Consider the following 22,856-nt stretch of genomic DNA (forward strand, 5'->3'; position numbering starts at 1 on the left):
CCGTTGTACAGTGCAGAGCATTAGGGCGGTATGTCCGTTGTGCAGTGCAGAGTATTAGGGCGGTATGTCCGTTGTACAGTGCAGAGTATTAGGGCGGTAAGTCCGTTGTGCAGTGCAGAGTATTAGGGCGGTATGTCCGTTGTACAGTGTAGAGAATTAGGGCGGTATGTCCGTTGTACAGTGCAAAGTATTAGGGCGGTATGTCCGTTGTACAGTGTAGGGTATTAGGGCGAATGTCCGTTGTACAGTGTAGAGAATTAGGGCGGTATATCATGTGTATTAGGGATGGGCTCTGTATCCCATGTACAGTGCAGAGTATATGGGCGGTATGTCATGTGTATTAGGGATGGGCTCTGTATCCCATGTACAGTGCAGAGTATATGGTCGATATGTCGTGTGTATTAGGGATGGGCTCTGTATCCCATGTACAGTGCAGAGTATATGGGCGGTATGTCATGTGTATTAGGGATGGGCTCTGTATCCCATGTACAGTGCAGAGTATATGGTCGGTATGTCGTGTGTATTAGGGATGGGCTCTGTATACCATGTACAGTGCAGAGTATATGGGCGGTATATCATGTGCATTAGGGATGGGCTCTGTATCCCATGTACAGTGCAGAGTATATGGGCGGTATGTCATGTGTATTAGGGATGGGCTCTGTATCCCATGTACAGTGCAGAGTATATGGTCGGTATGTCGTGTGTATTAGGGATGGGCTCTGTATACCATGTACAGTGCAGAGTATATGGCCGGTATATCATGTGTATTAGGGGTGGGCTCTGTATCCCATGTACAGTGCAGAGTATATGGTCGGTATGTCATGTGTATTACGGATGGGCTCTGTATCCCATGTACAGAGCAGAGTATATGGGCGGTATGTCGTGTGTATTAGGGATGGGCTCTGTATCCCATGTACAGTGCAGAGTATATGGTCGGTATGTCGTGTGTATTAGGGATGGGCTCTGTATACCATGTACAGTGCAGAGTATATGTGCGGTATATCATGTGCATTAGGGATGGGCTCTGTATCCCATGTACAGTGCAGAGTATATGGTCGGTATGTTGTGTGAATTAGGGATGGGCTCTGTATCCCATGTACAGTGCAGAGTATATGGTCGGTATGTCGTGTGCATTAGGGATGGGCTCTGTATAACATGTGCAGTGCAGAGTATATGGTCGGTATGTCCTGTGTATTAGGGGTGGGCTCTGTATCCCATGTACAGTGCAGAGTATATGGTCGGTATGTCGTGTGTATTAGGGATGGGCTCTGTATAACATGTGCAGTGCAGAGTATATGGTCGGCATGTCGTGTGTATTAGGTATGGGCTCTGTATCCCATGTACAGAGCAGAGTATATGGGCGGTATGTCGTGTGTATTAGGGATGGGCTCTGTATAACATGTGCAGTGCAGAGTATATGGGCAGTATGTCGTGTGTATTAGGAATGGGCTCTGTATCCCATGTACAGTGCAGAGTATATGGGCAGTATGTCGTGTGTATTAGGAATGGGCTCTGTATCCCATGTACAGTGCAGAGTATATGGGCGGTATGTCGTGTGTATTAGGGAAGGGCTCTGTATCCCATGTACAGTGCAGAGTATATGGGCGGTATGTCGTGTGTATTAGGGATGGGGGCTCTGTATAACGTGTAGTGCAGAGTATATGGGCAGTATGTCGTATGTATTAGGGATGGGCTCTGTATAACATGTACAGTGCAGAGTATATGGTCGGTATATCATGTGTATTAGGGATGGGCTCTGTATCCCACGCACAGTGCAGAGTATATGGTCAGTAATGAGGCGCAGCATTCTGGGGACGGCTGTGTTCCGTCAGTGCAGATGTTCGGCGTCTCACCACTGCGAAGTATATCATCAGTAGGTTACAGGTAGGTGTGCTCCTGATCCCCTGCTGCAGGGAGTAGTGGTTACTATTAACTCCTGCACATCATTGTGTCTCCAGAAGAATCAAACCTTAAAGGCTAAAACTTGATATTTGTCTTCTGTGGGGAATCATTTGTTCCTGCTTGTATCTGAGAAAACCCGATGACAAGCCATGTAGCCACCATTGCACCTTTCTAAGATCCGCCCACTGAAGCAGTTATATAGAGGCAGCACTGCCATTCAGGAGCCTGGGAGAGCTGGGTGGTTGGGTGTAGGCATTGAGTTTCCTCCCTGTAACAGGTGCCTCCACCATCTGACCCCGCAGTGACACCCCTTCCCAGTCCTTCTCTCTCCGCTGCTTGGAGAACTGGCTCCAGAATGAATTTTCCAATGGGTTTGTAGGAAAAAATGACTTGTATAGAAAGACTAAATATAACCGCTCATTGCCATCTGCTGGGTAATCCGCTGCTCACTGCTGGCTCCTTGTGAGGACAGCCCCCATCATACAAGCCTGTGCCCCCCACACTCATGTAATAGTCCACCTGATCTCATCACCTATCCCAAATCTGGCCAGCATCACCCAATCAGGGAGGATATGGTGATTCATAACAACACAGTGACAGGAAGCCATTCTGCAGCTGCCAATATCCATCTTCACACGTCTCTGCACCCAGCGCCTCCGTGTTACCAGCCCAATATTCTAGAGTAACACTTCTCCCGTGTGTGATTATCCTTACGAAGCAGAAATGAAAAATTCTGTGGCGGTTTTCACATACACAACATAGCAAATCTCAATTAAATCTGCTCCCCCAATATCCTCAGCACCCCTCGCCCCCCACCCATTTACAGCACACTGTTCGCCATTATATCTAGCACTGCGTTACATAGGACTGCAGAATTACACCACGGCCCAGACACCATCTCCTTCCTCTCCATCTTAGTATTAGAGTCACATCCTTCCCGTCTGACTTTGCTTTCCAAGACGACACCTGTCTGAATCGGAGGGGAATATGATGGGAAAAGCAGCAGGGTTTGGGGATCCCGTACTGACATATTAACCCTATATCCACCATTTATGCCCCGGATTACTAACATCCATCCATATTAATCTCAATGATCCTGAATGAGTACATAAAATATAACTAAAAGCCGTATGGGGGGAAGAAGAGGGGAATATTCTGCAGGAATCACATATCCCGTGACCAGGTAAATCATGCCCACAAATACGGAGACCTGGCGCGAGGAAGGATCTGTAGGTAGCACCCCTTTTATAGCCTCTCATGGAATTTCATGGAGACATGGAATATTTTCAATAGGAAAATTTCCTTAACCAATCCCCCCAACCTCTGCAAAAACCTTTCGGGTGGCATGCTATCTTCTTGTATAGCCTGGTCTATAGGAATCATATACTGACATGTCCAACCCGAATTTATAATTTGTGATGGGTTTCATTAACAAAATCCATTCATTATAACACTTTAAAAAAATAAAATCTATGAGGGAGGCGGTATATATTCTACAGGAATCACATAGATGAGTCAGGGCAACTCATACATACATAAAGATGGAGAACCTTCACTACACCTCCCCCACATAACCACCACCAACACTACTACCAGCTTGGGTAACACTCCCAATCACCCGCCCTCCACCAGAGCCCCACTGGACGGAATAGGTAATTCTCAACACCACCCTTCCTCCACCAAAACCTCACTGCATTGCAAAGGTAACTCTTCAGACAACATCCCTCCATCAGGACCTCACTGGATGGCATAGGCAACTCTCCTGACCACCCTTCGTCCATCTGAATGTCACTGAATGAAATAGGTTACTCTCTCCGGACCACCCTCCCTTCAGAAACTCACTGGATTTCATATTTGACTCTCCAGACAATCATTCCTCAACCAAAATCTCACTGGATAGCATAGGTAACGCTCCGGACCACCCTCCCTCCACTAGAACCTAACTAGATAACTTAGAACCCTCTGTCCGGAACACCTTCCCTCTGCCAGAACCCATTTAGGTGGATAGGTAACGCTCCTAATCACCTTCCCTTTGCCAGATCCTCTTTTGGTGGAATAGGTAACTCTTCTGACCACCCTCCCTCCACCAGAATCTCACTGGATGGCATAGGTAGCTCTCTTGCCCATCCTCCCTCCTTCAGAACCCATTTGGGTAGAATAATTAGCCACCCCATTCACCATCCTTTTGCCAGATCCTGTTTGAGTGGCATATGTAACTCATCGGACCACCCTATCTTTCCTAGAAACTCTTTGCGAGAGTTGCCTATTACTTCCAACCACCCACACGCCACCAGAACCTCTTTGGGTAGCATGCTGGTAGCCTGTCTATTCTACATGATCTGCGCTACCCATTACATCATCTAATGCCTGACAGAAGAGAGGGTAGAGATATCATCTCTGTAGTAAAAGGATCATTCTCTGACCTGTGTGTCGAAATCACTTTCCGATGAGTCCGTCTTCTTGATGGGAAGAGCTTCCCCAGTAGATTCATAACCAAAATGTGGCTTCAGTGGGATTTGACTTGTCGTATATGATGGCTTGGACACTTCTATCTTGTTCCCTAATTTGAGGTAACAAGGCTGCGGGATTGTCCTTGCAGGAACGTGAAGGATAGGAGCTGCGCTATGAACCGGTTTGGGTAGTCCCGATTTCATCTTGGACGCCACCAGGATGGATGGCATTTTCTCCACCTTCTAGACACCTTTTTCTTTTTTGTCTGTACACCAGCTTGTCCTATTAGAAGACTCTCACAATGACATCCACTGCAGAGCTCTACAGCCAGACATGAATTCAATCAGTGAACCGGTCTCCATCATCAAGACAAGGTCTCAGTCCGTTTCCTCCAAAGAGAAGACATCATAAGCGTTTCGGTTCATGGGAATCTTCTCGGCAGATCATCAAGCACGTCGTCTGACACCTGTAATGGGAAATAAATGCTCGTTTTCATTATCTTGTCAGTACATCTTCAAACGTGTCTTGAGAAACCTGCAGCATCTGGTCGTCCCTGGTCCAAATCACTTCATCGAGCAGCAGGATTTCCAGCTTAAGACGTATTTTCTTCAGTCTCGGCCAAGAAGCAGATGCAGCTTACGACGCTGACGGCTGGTGCCCTTGGCTATATGCTTTTGAGGGAATCAGGCTCCTTAGTTATGACACCAGTTAGAGGTGTTCGCCTGCTGTAAAAGCCAGCAGAAAACTCCGTCTGGCTGATGGGATCCTGCCGCAGAGCACGTTCCGGTGGGGAAATCTCAGCAGTGCAGTGTCAGTGCACAGTACTACAGAGCGGACCCAACCTGTAGACCAATGCAGAATTTCAATGTGTCAGTGGCACGGAGCTGACTCTGTGGGTGCAGCCTGCATTTTGACAGTACAGTACAATGGAGGCTGCTGGTTGGTTGATTGGAAATCTCTCTGCAGGAGAGGAGGGGCCGCTGCCGAGCTGTCAGAGCCATCTCACCGTACTGAGGAAAAGCAACCAGATTTCAAACATCCACATAACTGCCGGGAAAACCGGAACGGGTGATTCAGCCCTGGTGGATTCAAGGAAAAACATCGCGCTGGATTGAAGCGGTGCATTTCCTGAGATGTGTCATGTATGCAGGGCTCAGTGCAGAATCTGGGCACGGGTCATGTGACTGTCTGCTCATTATGGAAAGGCGGAATATTATCTAAATGACTAGGAATAAAATGCAGGTCAAAAGCCGGATCACAATCCAGCAACGGTCTGTTACAGTGCTGGAATACATAGTAACATGGACGGGAAAACATTCACACCGGGCATTCTCGCTGCATTTTTTTATGCTAATTTTCAGTTGCGTTTTACAATACCAGCTATGTTTATGACATTTCAGAAAATCCTATGCACACAGATTGTTTTTTCTTGTTTTTTCTTGTCCATCAGCATTTTGTGCTTTGCATGTTTTTTTGGACATGTCACTTCTTTCAGCATTTTTCACACATTGACTTGAATGGGTGGTGAAAAAAATGCACCAAAAACACAGGTATCAATTTTTTTACAGCATTTTTCTTACCAAAACCTCATTCATTGGAGTAGGATTTTTTTTTCAATACTAAACTCTATCAGCATGCACAAGAAGCAAATCTAGCATGCCAAAATCGCCACAAAAAAAACAAAAACAAAGGAAAATATGCTTTTTTTCTGCAGCTTCTTTCCTACCAAGAGGTCAGGTTTTGCTGCAGAAGAAAACGTTGAAAAAACGTCTAGTGTGAACTTACCATACCTCTATTATGATATGAGAACCACAACGTGTATAATTCTTGCACTCAGGAAAAACATCAGGGTGCAATCACCTTATGACAACGGCCTTAGGAAGAAAGTTCAATAGTCTCACTGCTCTTACAGTAAAGAATCCCTATCTATGTTGGTTTCAAAATCATCTTTGGTTAAGATTTTACTCGTTCGCCAGTCACGCCACGAAAGAGCTTGTTCATCTGATGAGCGGATGGTTTAGGCATAAAAATCTTCATTCTCGGCAGCACATCACCCAGTGTGAACAGGTGAGTAGATGAGCGGCGATCGACTTGCCGAAATAAGCCACTGAAACTGGACTGTGAGGGGATGCCCTTTTGCTATAATCAGGATTTGGTCAAATGGGCGTTTTTTTGAGTTGATTTTTCCGATGTGTGCTTTTACATCTATTTTTTCCCCCCAATTTCGATTTATTTGAAGTCAAATTTTAAATTGAAATGTTGCTCCCCCACATTAAAATAACCCAAAGTGTAGAATCTAAAAGAGCATTTTCCTGTTGAAATTAATGAAACATGGTTTTGAATAGTTTCTGCGTTTAAAAACTCAGTGTGAACATAGCCTTAGAATCCTGGGGATGAAGAGATCATGTGAGAAATATGTACTCACCATTGAATTATTATACAGAGTTATTGGGTCAACCCTCAGATGTCTTTTTTTTCTATACTAAAGAATCCTAAGTTTACTAATTTTTCTGGCTTCTGTAGTTCTCCCATTCCATGTGTTAATTTGCCCTCTCAAGCTCTACTATGCCTTTCTTCTGCACCAGTGCCCAAACTGCCCCTAATATGATTTATACATGCTCCTCCTTTACCCCATTTGACCACGATCTTATTTGCCTTGGCAGCAGCTGCCTGACACTGGTTACTACAGATACATTTACTGTCAACTTTTAGCTCCTTAGATTAACTGGCCCTAAATGTGATACATCATAAAACATAACCGGTTGGGGGTCCAGAGGTCACCGTAAACTCCTACAATTCTGATAATGGTTCTTTATATTCACGGTTACGTTCCATTACAATGAAGGAGCTGGAATCTGGCAAGGGATCCTATTTCCTAAGCAACCTTGTTCATTTCTCATATCGGTAAATTGCATGGCGTTACGAAAAACATTGTTTCCGATAAAGGGGCTCAATTTGTGGCTGGCTGGTGGGGGTCTCAGTAGCCTGACTTCCACGTTGTCCATTACCTTCATGGACCTGGATGGACTTTTGCAGTCAGGTGAACTCCTATATACGACACATCCTAAAAACCTGAGAGAGGGCAGCGCTGTAAAGGACATTAATCCCTACAGTCTAAATATTTGACATCATGGCACAGACTGTGGTTGTATTTTAGTATAATAAAGGCACTGGATGGCACAGTAGGGGGTATATTGAAGCATTATGTGGTTATGGTATAAAGGCATATATGACAACTCCATTGTCATGTCTAAAAAAAATGATCACCTTTTCTTTATTTCATGGTATTTTTTTCTGCACTTTATTACCAAATACAGGTGCATCTCTAAAAATTAGAATATCATCAAAAAGTTAATTTATTTCAGTTCTTCAATGCAAAAACTGAAACTCATATTATATGGAGCCATTACAAACAGAGTGATCTATTTGAAGTGTATATTTCTGTTAATGTTGATGATTATGGCTTACAGCCAATGAAAGCCAAAAGTCATTATCTCAGTAAATTCGAATACTTTATAACACCAGGTTGAAAAATGATTTTAAAATCCGAAATGTTGGCCTACTGAAATGTATTTTCAGAAAATGCACTCAATACTTGGTCGGGGCTCCTTTGGCATCAAAGGCATCTAGACCTTGGAAAACAAGATCCTACTGTCTGGAGGAAGAGTGGAGAGGCCACAATATAAGCTGCTTGAGGTCCAGTGTAAAGTTTCCACAATCAGTGATGGTTTGAGGAGCCATATCATATCAAGACTAAAGTCAGCGCAGCCGTCTACCAGGACATTTTAGAGCACTTCATGCTTCCCTCTGCTGACAAGCTTTTTGAAGATGGAAATTTCATTCTCCAGCAGGACTTGGCACCTGTCCACACTGCCAAAAGTACCAATACCTGGCCTGGTGTAAAAACAACAGTATCACGGTGCTTGATTGGCAGCAAACTCGCCTGACCATAACTCCATAGAGAATCTATGGAGTATTGTCAAGAGGAAGATGAGACACCAGACCCAACAATGCAGATGAGCTGAAGGCTGCTATCAAAGCAACCTGGGCTTCCATAACCCCCCAGCAGTGCCACAGGCTGATCGCCTCCATGCCACGCCGCATTGATGCAGTAATTGATGCAAAAGGAGCCCCGACCAAGTATTGAGTGCATTTAGTGAAAATACATTTCAGTAGGACAACATTTCAGATTTTAAAATCATTTTTCAAGCTGGTGTTATAAAGTATCCTAATTTACTGAGATAATGACTTTTGGGTTTTCATTGGCTGTAAGCCATAATCATCAACATTAACAGAAATAAACACTTGGAAGCACATCACTCTGTTTGTAATGACTCTATAAAATATATATGAGTTTCACTTTTTGTATTGAAGAACTGAAATAAATTAACTTTTTAGTGATATTCTAATTTTGTGAGATGCACCTATATCTGAATGGCAAATGTACAGAGGTTATGCAGTGAAGAATGAAGGATTAGATATATCACTGTACAACAAGGCATACAAAAAACAAAGATGGAAGAATACACACAAAAGCGATGCACAGAAATACAAAACGACCTGTAATGAGTTACATATTAATAGAGAAAATTACATTAAAGTACAATAGGGGAAAGCAGGCCAAATTCCCTGCCACAGATGCCAATTATCTGCCAGTCTGACTATAAACTATGGAAGGAGATCAATGACTGTAGGAATACCCTGCTGAGGATAAAAACCCACAGACCCCACACAAAGTATAAAGTGGCCCCCAAAACAAAAGTTTAGAATTACTGAGAATAGATTTAAGGCTTTTTAAAAGTCTTGGTCTAAGGGAGAGGCTATCACTTGGGCAGAAGTTCCAAATGGAATATAACGGCCAGGATGTACCCCAAGTGTCAGTGTCATTATCCTGTACCCCAAGTGAAAGCGTCATTATCCTGTACCCCAAGTGTCAGCGCCATCATCCTGTACCCCAAGTGTCAGCGCCATCATCCTGTACCCCAAGTGTCAGTGCCATTATCCTGTACCCCAAGTGTCAGTGCCATTATCCTGCACCCCAAGTGTCAGTGCCATTATCCTGTACCCCAAGTGTCAGTGTAATTATCCTGTACCCCAAGTGTCAGTGTAATTATCATGTGCCCCTAAGTGTCAATGTCATTATCCTGTACCCCAGGTGTCAGTGCCATTATCCTGTACCCCAAGTGTCAGTGCCATTATCCTGCACCCCAAGTGTCAGTGTCATTACCGTGTACCCCAAGTGTCAGTGTCATTATCCTGTGCCCCTAAGTGTCAGTGTCATTATTCTGTACCCCAGGTGTCAGTGCCATTATCCTGTACACCAAGTGACAGTGCCATTATCCTGCACTCCAAGTGTCATTGCCATTATCCTGTACCCCCAGTGTCAGCGTCATTATCCTGTACCCCCAGTGTCAGCGTCATTATCCTGTACCCCAAGTGTCAGTGCCATCATCCTGTACCCCAAGTGTCAGTGTCATCATCATGTACCCAAAGCGTGTCATTATTTTATACCCCAAGTGTCAGTGTCATTGTCCTGTGCCTCCAAGTGTCAGTGTCATTATATTGTACCCTAAGCCAGGGCAGGCGTCACCACCTGGCAAGTGCCGGGGCTCTGGACGAACGGCCCACTCGCCGTCGGGCACATCGGCACACAATGGGGCCCGTGAGTCGGGGGAGCCCAGTGCCAGCGCTAGCACTGCCCCCCCCACCTCAAATACTCACCTCTCCCTATTCCCCGGAGCAATATATGGGGTCATTATACTGTATGAAGCATTATATGGGGTTCATTATACTGTATGGAGCATTATTTGAGGACATTATTCTGTATGGAACAACATATGGGGCCATTATACTGTATGGAGCAATATAGGGGGGCCATGATATATTGTATGGAGCATTATATGGAGCCCATTATACTGTATGGAGTACCATATCCTGTGTCAGTGTCATTATTCTGTACCCCAAGTGCCAATGTCCTTATCCTGCACCTATCATTATCCTGCACCTAGAGTGTCAGTGTCATTATCCTGTAACCCAAGTGACAGTGTCATTACTTCAAGTGTCAGTGTCGTCATCCTGTATCCCAAGTGTCAGTGTAATCATGTACCCCAAGTGTCAGCGTCATTATGCTGTACCCAAGTGTAATTACCATTATCCTGTACCCCATGTGTTTTTCTTACAGTCCAGTACAATGAACACTTTATACTGGACTGCATTAGATTCCCCACATTCTTCCATATTTAATGAAATGTGTGTGGGCCCTGATTGCCAACAGACCAGTGCGACCACAAATCCATCTGTTCCTCCAGGATTACACATCTGGATCTGTCTGTGTATATCGTGAGTGCGGCTTCTGTGAAGCTAATGAGGATGTACGTCCTATGTGTCTTTCTGATGTTACATGTAGGAAGCAATTAACCAAGAAAAAACTTGAAGATTTCGGCTTGAATCTGTCACTAGTTTCTATGGAGATCTGGAAAAAGTTTCCTATCATACAGTTCCCCAATTCTAGAGCTAACCACACAATCTTCTGATTCTTCCAAGAAATACACACGGGCAGAACAGATATTGTTATGTGTGTAACCCTACAGCTGCCAATCATTGAGCCCAACAAGCATCTGACACACACAGGGGGCAATGAGACCCCCTCCGATGTCGTCTCTCTCAGAACACATACATGGTTGATTGTGATGGTCACATTTTGCCTTCACCACCGATCCTTTCCCTGGGAATAAATATGGTCTGGAATCAGTAACTGGATTATTATGCGATGTTGGATGCAAAGTGTAAGCTTTTCCAGGACAAAGTACCCGATAATTGGGCTTTAAAATATTTTACTGTAAATTCAGCTCACGCATTACCTCTTATTTCCATGTTGTGTACCCATGGGGTATATGGGGTATCTAGACAAAGGTAGCACCTCTGGTGGAGTGCTTGCCGTGTCCTTTTTGGACAGCTCTTCCATCTTTGGTCCTCATCTGATGCTCAACTCTCACCTGTACCTCCAAGTAGCTGCTAGCATGCGTCAGCGGGTAAACCACGGAACACTGCCTCGGCAGGCGGGCCAAACCAGGTGAGGGTAGCTGTTGGGTTTCTTTGAGACCTACACTGATTTTCAAGGGTTTGCCTACCCTTGCATGCGAAGACTGGATATGGCAGACTGTGCGGAAGAAACCAAGATTCAACGAACAGACAAGCGATTTCCAGCACAGCGTTGTGGAGCACTGAGAGGGCGCAGCGAGGCACATATAGGACCCTGCTGGCCATCCACTGCACCCTGACCTATCTCCAGTTGTCTCGCCTAGTTCTTGCCACTGGGGTTCGATATGTGCGGGCGAGAGAGTGAGGTTGACGACTGCGCAACTCTTTCTCACTTTAATCCAAGTCAAGCGCAAGTCATGACTTCAACCTGAAGTCATGGTCATCTTCGAAAACGAAGGACGAACATCATCACCCAGAAGAGAGGAGTCATAAAATGTAATATTAATTATGCAGTCTGAAAATGAATCTCCTGACATAATCACAAAGAACATCGCTGATCAATATCAATCAGTATCACTGTACGGACGAATGTAGCAATAAACCTAAAAATACTCAAAGGAAAGAGTGTAACATCCGAATAAACGTGTGCAGGAAATGCAGCCTACTGGCGTCAGCGAGGCTCGAACCCATGTGCAGTGTCCACAATGGTAAGGCCACAAGCACATAGTGGGTCCGTAATACCCTCCAAACACAACTATCGGCTTGTAAAGCACTTCTTTTGCACCTGGAACTTCATACAGTGGTACATGGAGCAGAGGAAAAAAAGCTGCACAAAGCTGGTGTCAGATGTTAATGTCCTATAGCAAACTATACAAACTACAATGGTCTACATACTCAACTTTTTTTTTGGCAAGGTGCTTTTGGCATGACATTTTTTATGGTGTTCTTACCATAGATTTCTTTATAGGACTTGAAAACCGCCAATAAAAATAAAAGTACACATGCAAAAATATCCCCAAATAAAGCCCACCTCCTAAAAAAATGAAAAAAGTATGAAATGTGTGTAATTCGTCTCTAGCAGCAAAGAAACTGAGGCGGATTACAGGAAGTGAGGCAGGTCTGTGTCTCTCTACAGGAAGTGAGGGCAGGTCTGTGTCTCTCTACAGGAAGTGAGGGCAGGTCTGTGTCTCTCTACAGGAAGAGAGGGCAGGTCTGTGTGTCTACAGGAAGTGAGGGCAGGTCTGTGTCTCTACAGGAAGGGAGGACGGGTCTGCGTCTCTCTACAGGAAGAGAGGGCAGGTCTGTGTCTCTCTACAGGAAGAGAGGGCAGGTCTGTGTGTCTACAGGAAGTGAGGGCAGGTCTGTGTCTCTCTACAGGAAGAGAGGGCAGGTCTGTGTCTCTCTACAGGAAGAGAGGGCAGGTCTGTGTCTCTCTACAGGAAGTGAGGGCAGGTCTGTGTCTCTACAGGAAGAGAGGGCAGGTCTGTGTGTCTACAGGAAGTGAGGGCAGGTCTGTGTCTCTCTACAGGAAGGGAGGACGGGTCTGTGTCTCTCTAGAGGAAGGGAGGGCAGGTCTGTGTCTCTCTACAGGAAGTGAGGGCAAGTCTGTGTCTCTCTACAGGAAGGGAGGACGGGTCTGTGTCTCTCTACAGGAAGAGAGGGCGGGTCTGTGTCTCTCTACAGGAAGTGAGGGCAGGTCTGTGTCTCTACAGGAAGGGAGGACGGGTCTGTGTCTCTCTACAGGAAGGGAGGACGGGTCTGTGTCTCTCTACAGGAAGTGAGGGCAAGTCTGTGTCTCTCTACAGGAAGTGAGGGCAAGTCTGTGTCTCTCTACAGGAAGTGAGGGCGGATCTATTTCTCTCTACAGAAAGTGAGGACAGCTTTGTCTCTCTACAGGAAGAGAGGGCAGGTCTTTGTTTCTCTACAGGAAGTGAGTGCGAGTATGTGTCTCTCTAAAGCCGGGGTGGGGAACCTCAGGTCCCAGGCCTCGATGACCTTTTATCAGACCCCCGAGCAGATTCTCAGGGACCACATTCTTGTGAAGGGAGGAGTATTTTGATTACAACTAGCTCATTAATCTATTAGCACACACATGCAGTGTTCACTACTGAACACTGAAGGGCATGCAATGAAAGATTACGTCCTGAAACCACTGCCAGAGTCAGGATGTACTTTGTTGGCGGAGTTTGTACAGCCCCTGAAGGATTGTATAAATATCCAAATGGCCCTTGCCAGAAAAAAAGATTCCCCACTCCTGCTCTAGAGGAAGTAAGGGCTGGTCTATGTCTCTCTACAGGAAGTGAGGGCGGGTCTGTGTCTCTACAGGAAGTGAGGGCGGGTCTGTGTCTCTCTAGCCCCTTTCTGACATTAGATGTACTATCCCGTCGAGGTGGGGTGGGTCCGTATGACCACCGACGGGATAGTACGTCAAATGCGATCGGCCACGCTCACGGGGGGAGTGCGGCTGATCGCGGCCGGGTGTCAGCTGACATCTGGCACTATGTGCCAGGATCGGTAACGGACCGCCCCGACACATTAACCCCCGACACACTGCGATCAAACATGATCGCATTGTTGCGGCGGTACAGGGAAGCATCGTGCAGGGAGGGGGCTCCCCTGAGATCCCCGGAGCAACGCGATGTGATCGCGTTGCTGCGAGGGTCTCTTACCTCCTCCTCCCTGCAGCAGGCCCGGATCCAAAATGGGTGCGGGGCTGCATCCGGGTCCTGCAGGGAGGTGGCTTCACAGCGCCTGCTCAGAGCAGGCGCCAGGAAGCCTCCAGGAGTGCACGTCAGATCGCTGATCTGACACAGTGCACAGCAAAGTATCAGATCAGTGATCTTACACTATAACATGATGCCCCCCCCTGGGTCAATGTTATAGTGCAAAAAAGAAAATATTCACATGCGTGAAAAAAATTTAAAAAAATTCCCCAAAAAATAAAATATATACATATATTGTTCCTATAAATACATTTCTTTATCTAAATAAAAACAAACAAACAATAAAAGTACACATATTTAGTATTGCCGCATCCGTAACGACCCGACCTATAAAACTGTCCCACTAGTTAACCCCTTCAGTGAATACCGTAAAAAAAAAAAACGAGGCAAAACACAACGCTTTATTATCATAACGCCAAACAAAAAGTGGAATAACACGCGATCAAAAATACGGTTATAAATAACCATGGTACCGCTGAAAACTTCATCTTGTCCCATAAAAAATGAGCCGCAATACAGCGTAATCAAAGAAAAAATAAAAAAGTTATAGTCCTCAGAATAAAGTGATGCAAAAATAATTATTTTTTCTATAAAATAGTTTTTATCATATAAAAGCGCCAAAACATAAAAAAATGATATAAATGAGGTATCGCTGTAATCGTACGGACCCGAAGAATAAAACTGCTTTATCCATTTTACCAAACGCGGAACAGTATAAACGCCTCCCCCAAAAGAAATTTATGAATACTTGGTTTTTGGTAATTCTGCCTCACAAAAATCGGAATAAAAAGCAAGCAAAAAATGTCACATGCCCGAAAATGTTACCAATAAAAACATCAACTCGTCCCGCAAAAAACAAGACCCCATATGACTCTGTGGACCAAAATATGGAAAAATTATAGCTCTCAAAAAGTGGTAACGCAAAAAATATTTTTTGCAATAAAAAGCGTCTTTTAGTGTGTGACGGCTGGCAATCATAAAAATCCGCTAAAAAAACAGTAATAAAAGTAAATCAAACCCCCCTTCATCACCCCCTTAGTTAGGGAAAAATTAAAAAAAGTATTTATTTTCATTTTCCCATTAGGGTTAGGGCTAGGGTTAGTGCTAGGGTTTGGATTACATTTACAGTTGAAAATAGGGTTGGGATTAGGGTTAGGGGTGTGTCAGGGTTAGGGGTGTGGTTAGGGTTACCGTTGGGATTAGGGTTAGGGATGTGTTTGGATTAGGGTTTCAGTTATAATTGGGGGGTTTCCACTGTTTAGGCACATGAGGGGCTCTCCAAACGCGACATGGCGTCTGATCTCAATTCCAGCCAATTCTGCGTTGAAAAAGTAAAACAGTGCTCCTTCCCTTCCGAGCTCTTCCGTGCGCTCAAACAGGGGTTTACCCCAACATATGGGGTATCAGCGTACTCAGGACAAATTGGACAACAACTTTTGGTGTCCAATTTCTCATGTTACCCTTGGGAAAATACAAAACTGGGGGCTAAAAAATAATTTGTGTGGAAAAAAAAAGATTTTTATTTTCACGGCTCTGCGTTATAAACTGTAGTGAAACACTTGGGGGTTCAAAGTTCTCACAACACATCTAGATAAGTTCCTTGGGGGGTCTAGTTTCCAATATGGGGTCACTTGTGGGGGGTTTCTACTGTTTAGGTACATTAGGGGCTCTGCAAACGCAATGTAACGCCTGCAGACCAATCCATCTACCGTATACTCGAGTATAAGCCGACCCGAGTATAAGCCGACCCCCCTAATTTTGCCACAAAAAACTGGGAAAACTTATTGACTCGAGTATAAGCCTAGGGTGGAAAATACAGCAGCTACCGGTGAATTTCAAAAATAAAAATAGATGCTCCATACCGTTCATTATTGCCCCAAAGGAGGTTCCATATAAAGCTGTGCCATATATAATGCTCCATACCGTTGATTATTGCCCCATAGATGCTCCATATATAGCTGTGCCATATATAATGCTCTGCACCATTCATTATGGCCCCATAGATGCCCCATATACAATGCTCTGCACCGTTCATTATGGCCCCATAGATGCTCCATATAAAGCAGTGCCATATATGCTCTGCACTGTTCATTATTGCCCCATAGATGCTCCTTATTAAGCTGTGCCATATATGATCTGCACTGTTCATTGTTGCCATAGATGTGCCATATAAATCTGTGCCATATATAATGCTCTGCACCGTTGCCCCATAGATGTGCCATATAAATCTGTGCCATATATAATGCTCTGCACCGTTGCCCCATAGATGTGCCATATAAATCTGTGCCATATATAGTGCTCTGCACCGTTGTCCCATAGATGTGCCATATAAAGCAGTGCCATATATAATGCTCTGCACCGTTGCCCCATAGATGTGCCATATAAAGCAGTGCCATATATAATGCTCTGCACCGTTGCCCCATAGATGTGCCATATAAATCTGCCCCATATGGAATGCTCTGCACCGTTGCCCCATAGATACTCCACATAAATCTGTGCCATATATAACGCTGCTGCTGCAATAAAAAAAAAAAACACATACTCACCTCTCTTGCTTGCAGCTCCTCAGCGTCCGGTCCCGGCGTCTCTCTGCACTGACTGATCAGGCAGAGGGCGGCGCGCACACTATATGCGTCATCGCGCCCTCTGACCTGCACAGTCAGAGCCAGAGGACGCGAAGACAGAGCGGCGCCCGGCGTGTGGATCGTGGACAGGTGAATATAAAATACTCACCTAGTCCCGGCGATCCTGGCGCTCCCCCTGCCTGTCACACTGTCTTCGGTGCCGCAGCTCTTCCTCTGTCAGCGGTCACCGGCACCGCTGATTAGAGAAATGAATTTGCGGCTCCACCCCTATGGGAGTGGAGTCCATAATCATTTCTCTAATGAGCGGTCCCACGTGACCGCTGAACAGGGGAAGAGCTGCGGCACCCGAAGACAGTGTGACAGGCAGGGGGAGCGTCAGGATCGCCGGGACTAGGCGAGTACGCCTCAGCGCCCTCTCCCCCTCACCCGCCGACCCCACCGCCGACCGTGACTCGAGTATAAGCCGAGAGGGGCACTTTCAGCCCAAAAATTTGGGCTGAAAATCTCGGCTTATACTCGTGTATATACGGTAAGTCTGCATTCCAAATGACGCTCCTTCCCTTCCAAGCTCTGCCATGCGCTCAAACGGTGGTTTCCCCCCACATATGGGGTATCAGCGTACTCAGGACAAATTGGACAACAACTTTTAGGGTCCAATTTCAACTGTTACCCTTGGAAAAATACAAAACTGGGGGCTAAAAAATAATTTTTGTGGAAAAAAAAATAATTTTTATTTTCACGGCTCTGGGTTATAAACTGTAGTGAAACACTTGGGGGTTCAAAGCTCTCACAACACATCAAGATAAGTTCCTTAGGGGGTCTACTTTTCAAATTGGTGTCACTTGTGGGGGGTTTCAATGTTTAGGCACATCAGTGGCTCTCCAAACGCAACATGGCGTCCCATCTCAATTCCAGTCAATTTTGCATTGAAAAGTCAAATAGCGCTCCTTTCCTTCCGAGCTCTCCCATGCGCCCAAACAGTGGTTTACCCCCACATATGGGGTATCAGCGTACTCAGGACAAATTGTATAACAACTTTTGGAGTCTAATTTCTTCTCTTACCCTTGGGAAAAAAAATTGGGGGCAAAAACATCATTTTGGGGAAAAAATATGATTTACGGCTCTGCATTATAAACTTCTGTGAATCACTTAATGGGTCAAAGTGCTCACCACACATCTAGATAAGTTCCTTAGGAGTCTACTTTCTAAAATGGTGTCACTTGTGGGGGGGTTTCAATGTTTAGGCACATCAGGGGCTCTCCAAATGCAACATGGCGTCCCATCTCAATTCCAGTCAATTTTGCATTGAAAAGTCAAATGGCGCTCCTTCGCTTCCGAGCTCTGCCATGCGCCCAAACAGTGGTTTACCCCCACATATGGGGTATCGGCGTACTCAGGACAAATTGTACAACAACTTTTGGGGTCCATTTTCTACTGTTACCCTTGGTAAAATAAAACAAATTGGAGAGTAAATAAATTTTTTGTGAAAAAGTTAAATGTTCTTTTTTATTTAAACATTCCAAAAATTCCTGTGAAACACCTGAAGGGTTAATAAACTTCTTGAATGTGGGTTTGAGCACCTTGAGGGGTGCAGTTTTTAGAATGGTGTCACACTTGGTTATTTTCATATAGACCCCTCAAAATTACTTCAAATGAGAAAAAAATGGTGTTGTAAAAATGAGAAATTGCTGGTCAACTTTTAACCCTTATAACTAACTCCCTAACAAAAAAAAATGTTGGTTCCAAAATTGTGCTGATGTAAGGCTGGTTTCACATTTGCGTTTAAAAACGCAGCGTTTAAAAAAAAAACCGCAGGTGGTGAAAAAACGCATGTAAACGCGTGCAAACGCTGCGTTTTTTAGACGCATGCGTTTTTGCATGCCGTAAAAAAATGCGGCGTTTTGACGCGTTTACATGCGTTTTTTCATGCGTTTGCGTTTTTGAAATGCATGCTGAGAAGTGTGTGACAGCTGCCAATCATCAAAATCAACTAGAAAACCCACTATAAATAGAAATAGCTAGGGTTAGGGTTAGGGATAGAGTTAGGATCCCTAGGGTTAGGGTTAGTGTTAGGGTTTGGATCCCTAAGGTTTGGGTTAGGGTTAGGGGTAGCTTTTTATTAGAAGAATGTCCTGGTCACCAGGTCACTGATAAGCCACCCCCCACCATCAAGGTGATAAAGGGGTCCAAACCCTAACCCTACCCCTAACCCTAGGGATCCATAGGGATGTTGACCTGGTGAACAGGACATTCTTCTAATAAAAAGCTTTGTTCAATGTGGACACCCCAAGATATACGGTATTGCTATAGAGTACTAAAAATATTAACTCGTAGACTATTCACTGTCATATTGTTAGGGTTAGGGGTAGGGTTAGGATCCCTTTATCACCTTGATGGTGGGGGGTGGCTTATCAGGGTGTATTCTTGTTTTTTTTCTATAAAAACGCATGCGTTTTTAACGCAAGCAAACGCATGTGCTTAAAAACGCATGCGTTTACATAAACAATACGTTTTTTGGCGGCAAAAAAAGCCTCTAGAAATTACTACATGTTGCATTTCTGCGACAGAACGCATGCAGCAAAAAAACGCATGCGTCGTTAAACGCGGCCAAACGCGTACAAAAAAACGCATGCGTTTTTAATGTTAAACGTAGGGAAAAAAACGCACGCGTTTTTTCTGTACAAACGCTGCAGATCAAAACGTAAGTGTGAAACCAGCCTAAAGTAGACATGTGGGAAATGTTACTTATTAAGTATTTTGTGTGACATATCTCTGTGATTTAATTGCATAAAAATTCAAAGTTGGAAAATTGCGAAATTTTCAAAATTTTCGCCATATTTCCATTTTTTTCACAAATAAACGCAGGTAATATCAAAGAAATTTTACCACTATCATGAAGTACAATATGTCACAAGAAAACAATGTCAGAATCACCGGGATCCGTTGAAGCATTCCAGAGTTATAACCTCATAAAATGACAGTGGTCAGAATTGTAAAAATTGGCCTGGTCATTAACGTGCAAACCACCCTTGGGGGTAAAGGGGCTAAAGGAAGTGAGGGTGGGTCTGCGTCTCTAGAGAAAGTGAGGGTGGGTCTGTGTCTCTAGAGGAAGTGAGGGCGGGTCTGTGTCTCTCTACAGGAAGTGAGGACTGGTCTTTGTCTCTACAGGAAGTGAGGGAGGGTCTGTGTCTCTCTAGAGAAAGTGAGGGTGGGTCTGTCTCTAGAGGAAGTGAGGGCGGGTCTGTGTCTCTACAGGAAGTGAGGACTGGTCTTTGTCTCTACAGGAAGTGAGGGAGGGTCTGTGTCTCTCTAGAGAAAGTGAGGGTGGGTCTGTCTCTAGAGGAAGTGAGGGTGGGTCTGTGTCTCTCTAGAGCAGGGGTGGGGAACCTCAGGCCCCAGGGCCATTTACGGCCAACAACTACATTTTATGAGAAATGTTTTTACATATTTGTTTCAATAAAAATCATGTAATTTTATGGCTTTCTGCTTCCGCGCCCTATTTTTGATGTTTTCTAACAATATTGGAAGATTTGCCGCTGATCTAGACAGTATTTTTTTGCTTTGATATATTAGAAAAGGCCCTAGCTGCACAACTAAATACATCTCCTCGGAGTTCGCTCCCTGAAAGGCAATTGAGCAATTTCTGGTACCTCCTGAGGAGCCAGAGGGGAGGCCATAACACAAATCCAACAAAGGTAGAGGAAAGCGAACAGGGAGACATGAGAACCCAGGGTGACAAACAAAGACACGTTCTCAAAAGGATAGACTGGGACAAATAAAGATAATCAAAAAACAAAGGGAATAAATGAAACATTAGGGTACCCCAAAGAAGAAGGGAAAGGTGCTGAGGAGGAAAACTCACAGATTTGCAGCAGGAAAAACAACTGAGGCTTACCAGACAAGATAAACACCTAACTTACAAGCTGGAACTCCAAACACCAATCTATATGGAAGTATAGCCAGCAAGTGAGGTAAGTGAAAGGTGAGCATATAAAGCCCATCCCAAAATGTGATAGGACAGAGCCAAAAGGGAAAATGGAAAACATATGGTGAGAAACCAGCCAAGAATCAAAAACCAAGTCAAAAGAAACCATCAGCATTTGGACAGAGATCAGATGAAAAGGACTGTAGCCCAGCAGAGAGGGAAACTGACCACGCAGCAAAAGGTCACCAGATTGAATTCCGAAACGGAGCCATGACAGCAGGTCTTTGACACTGTAGGACGAAAGGGGTGGGTCTTTGCCACTGTACAGGAAGAAGAGGGCGGGTCTTTGTCACTACAGGAAGTGAGGGTCTCTCTATAGTAAGAAGGGGTGGGTCTTTGTTGCTACAGAGAAAGGTGGCGGGTCTTTGTTTCTCTACAAGTAGAGGGAGTCAGGTCTTTGTCTCTCTTTAAGATAATAGGCCAGGTCTTTGTTTTTTCATCAACAAGGGGGAGATCTTTGTCTTTCTACAGGAAGCTGGGGCTGATCTCTCTATTCCTGCTCTTCTGTCTGTCCAACTGTGGGCAAGCATAACAGTGAGGTGCACTTTCAGCTCAGGGCAAACAAACCACTGGACAATGGCCATACTTTCATGCTTCCAGGAAGTGAAGGAAAGGAAGTTCTAGCACCGATTGTGTTTCCAGAATGTGAAGCACCCACAAAAAAAAAAAAAAAAAAAGAAGAGTAGAAAGCAAGAGATTTGAGATACAAATTAATCTGATACATAAACCAAAAGCAGTTTTAAACGTTTCTTTAGGCTGTGTGAACAAGATGCGGATTTAGTGCGGATCCATAGCAGATTTTTCTGCGCAGAAACGCTGCAGTTCCGCAAAGTGATTTACAGTACAATGTAAATCAATAGAAAAAAAAAATGCTGTGCTAATGGTGCGGAAAAATCCGCATGAAAAACGCTGCGGATCAAAAGAAGGAGCATGTCACTTCTTTTGTGCGGAACTGCAGCGTTTCTGACCCCTTCCATTATGGAAATCCGCAGGGGTAAAAACCGCAGAAAATCATCATCCATTCCGCAACAAAACCGCACAAAATCCGTGGCAAATCTGCACCTGCGTTTTCTGCCAGGAGATGCAGATTTTGTGCGGAAAATTCTGCACCCCAAACCGCAACGTGTGCGCAGAGCCTTAGAGTGAATCTGTCACCAGAACTTCACAGCCCAAACTATTTATATGCACACCTTTACATGATCAGTCCGTTCCTCTATTACCGAGAAATCAGTATTTGAATTTATATCCAAATGAGGCTGAAGAACTAGTTGTAGATCTGAAGCCTTTGTCACTCCAGCTCTATTCCCCACCCTGAGCCACCTTCTCATGCGGTGAGATCCTGCTGACAGATTCCTTTTAATGATTTTTTTTTTTTTTTTTTTTACAAGCAATGCAAACACAGAATCACTGTCAACTCTGCATGTCGACAAATCAAAACGCGGCAGCGGACTCTAATCTGGGGCTCTCAAGCTGCTGCAAAATCACCATAATTTTGCAAGAATTTGTAAAGTTCCAGTTTGGAGACCACAGGTCTATAGTTGTGCATCAGCTCAGTATATTTCTGGTAATGTTAGTTCACGGTGTTTTAGGTTCTAGTCACATCTGGATAGTGTACATGCTGCACCATAACATAGAGCAAAACAAACCCACGAATCTGACTGGCCCATTATGTGTAATTTATCAGGATCTGTTAAACACAATGAAAGGATCATGAGGAATCTCACATGGTTTGTGTAGAAACAGAAGCCACAACACTACCATTTATGCCCAACAAGCCATGGACTGGTGGAATCCGTATGCGTGCAAACCAAATCTGGTGCCAAAAATCCAGTATCCGCTACTTACATTTGTTGGAATTTTTACCGTCAAATTGATGAACATCTTGGTGGAACCCAATAGACCCATTTATAAGTCAATGAGGTCTCTCGGGTCCCAGTGGTATGAGTCATATCGTCTAGGTTTCCATTGTGGACAGAAACAATTTCGGCAGAGGTGACAGTAGCCGTACGATTTTCCGTGGATTCACCAGTTAGCTGACAATGTCTTCCTTGCACCACTATCTCCTGCATGACGGCCGCTCCATCATCCCCTTATACGCTTATAACAACTTCTACAGGACTATTTTCTAGAATATGTGATCTTTTTAGTTTATTACACAAAGCGCTCATGACATAAACATGTCAAAAATGTGTAGATCACAGAGAAAACCGACAAGACATAAAGAAATTC

The 22,856-nt window shown here is 44.5% G+C and overlaps 1 protein-coding gene across 7 annotated transcripts in view; it reads right to left on the bottom strand.

Moving 5' to 3' along the window:
* The window catches only part of NAV2 (neuron navigator 2), a 547,719-nt gene that overhangs the window by 223,796 nt on the left and 301,067 nt on the right, over nucleotides 1-22,856 (bottom strand). For 5 of the 7 annotated variants that reach the window (XM_077287183.1, XM_077287185.1, XM_077287184.1 and 2 more), the window contains exon 1: nucleotides 4,326-6,020. The exons of the other annotated variants lie outside the window; for them this stretch is intronic. In XM_077287183.1, the coding sequence (XP_077143298.1) occupies nucleotides 4,326-4,583 (258 nt within the window). In that variant the 5' untranslated portion in view covers nucleotides 4,584-6,020. Of the gene's footprint in view, nucleotides 1-4,325; nucleotides 6,021-22,856 lie in introns of those variants that run through there. 7 annotated transcript variants of the gene reach the window in all.

The sequence above is a fragment of the Ranitomeya variabilis genome, chromosome 2, assembly GCF_051348905.1.
Source record: "Ranitomeya variabilis isolate aRanVar5 chromosome 2, aRanVar5.hap1, whole genome shotgun sequence".
Classification (NCBI taxonomy): domain Eukaryota; kingdom Metazoa; phylum Chordata; class Amphibia; order Anura; family Dendrobatidae; genus Ranitomeya; species Ranitomeya variabilis.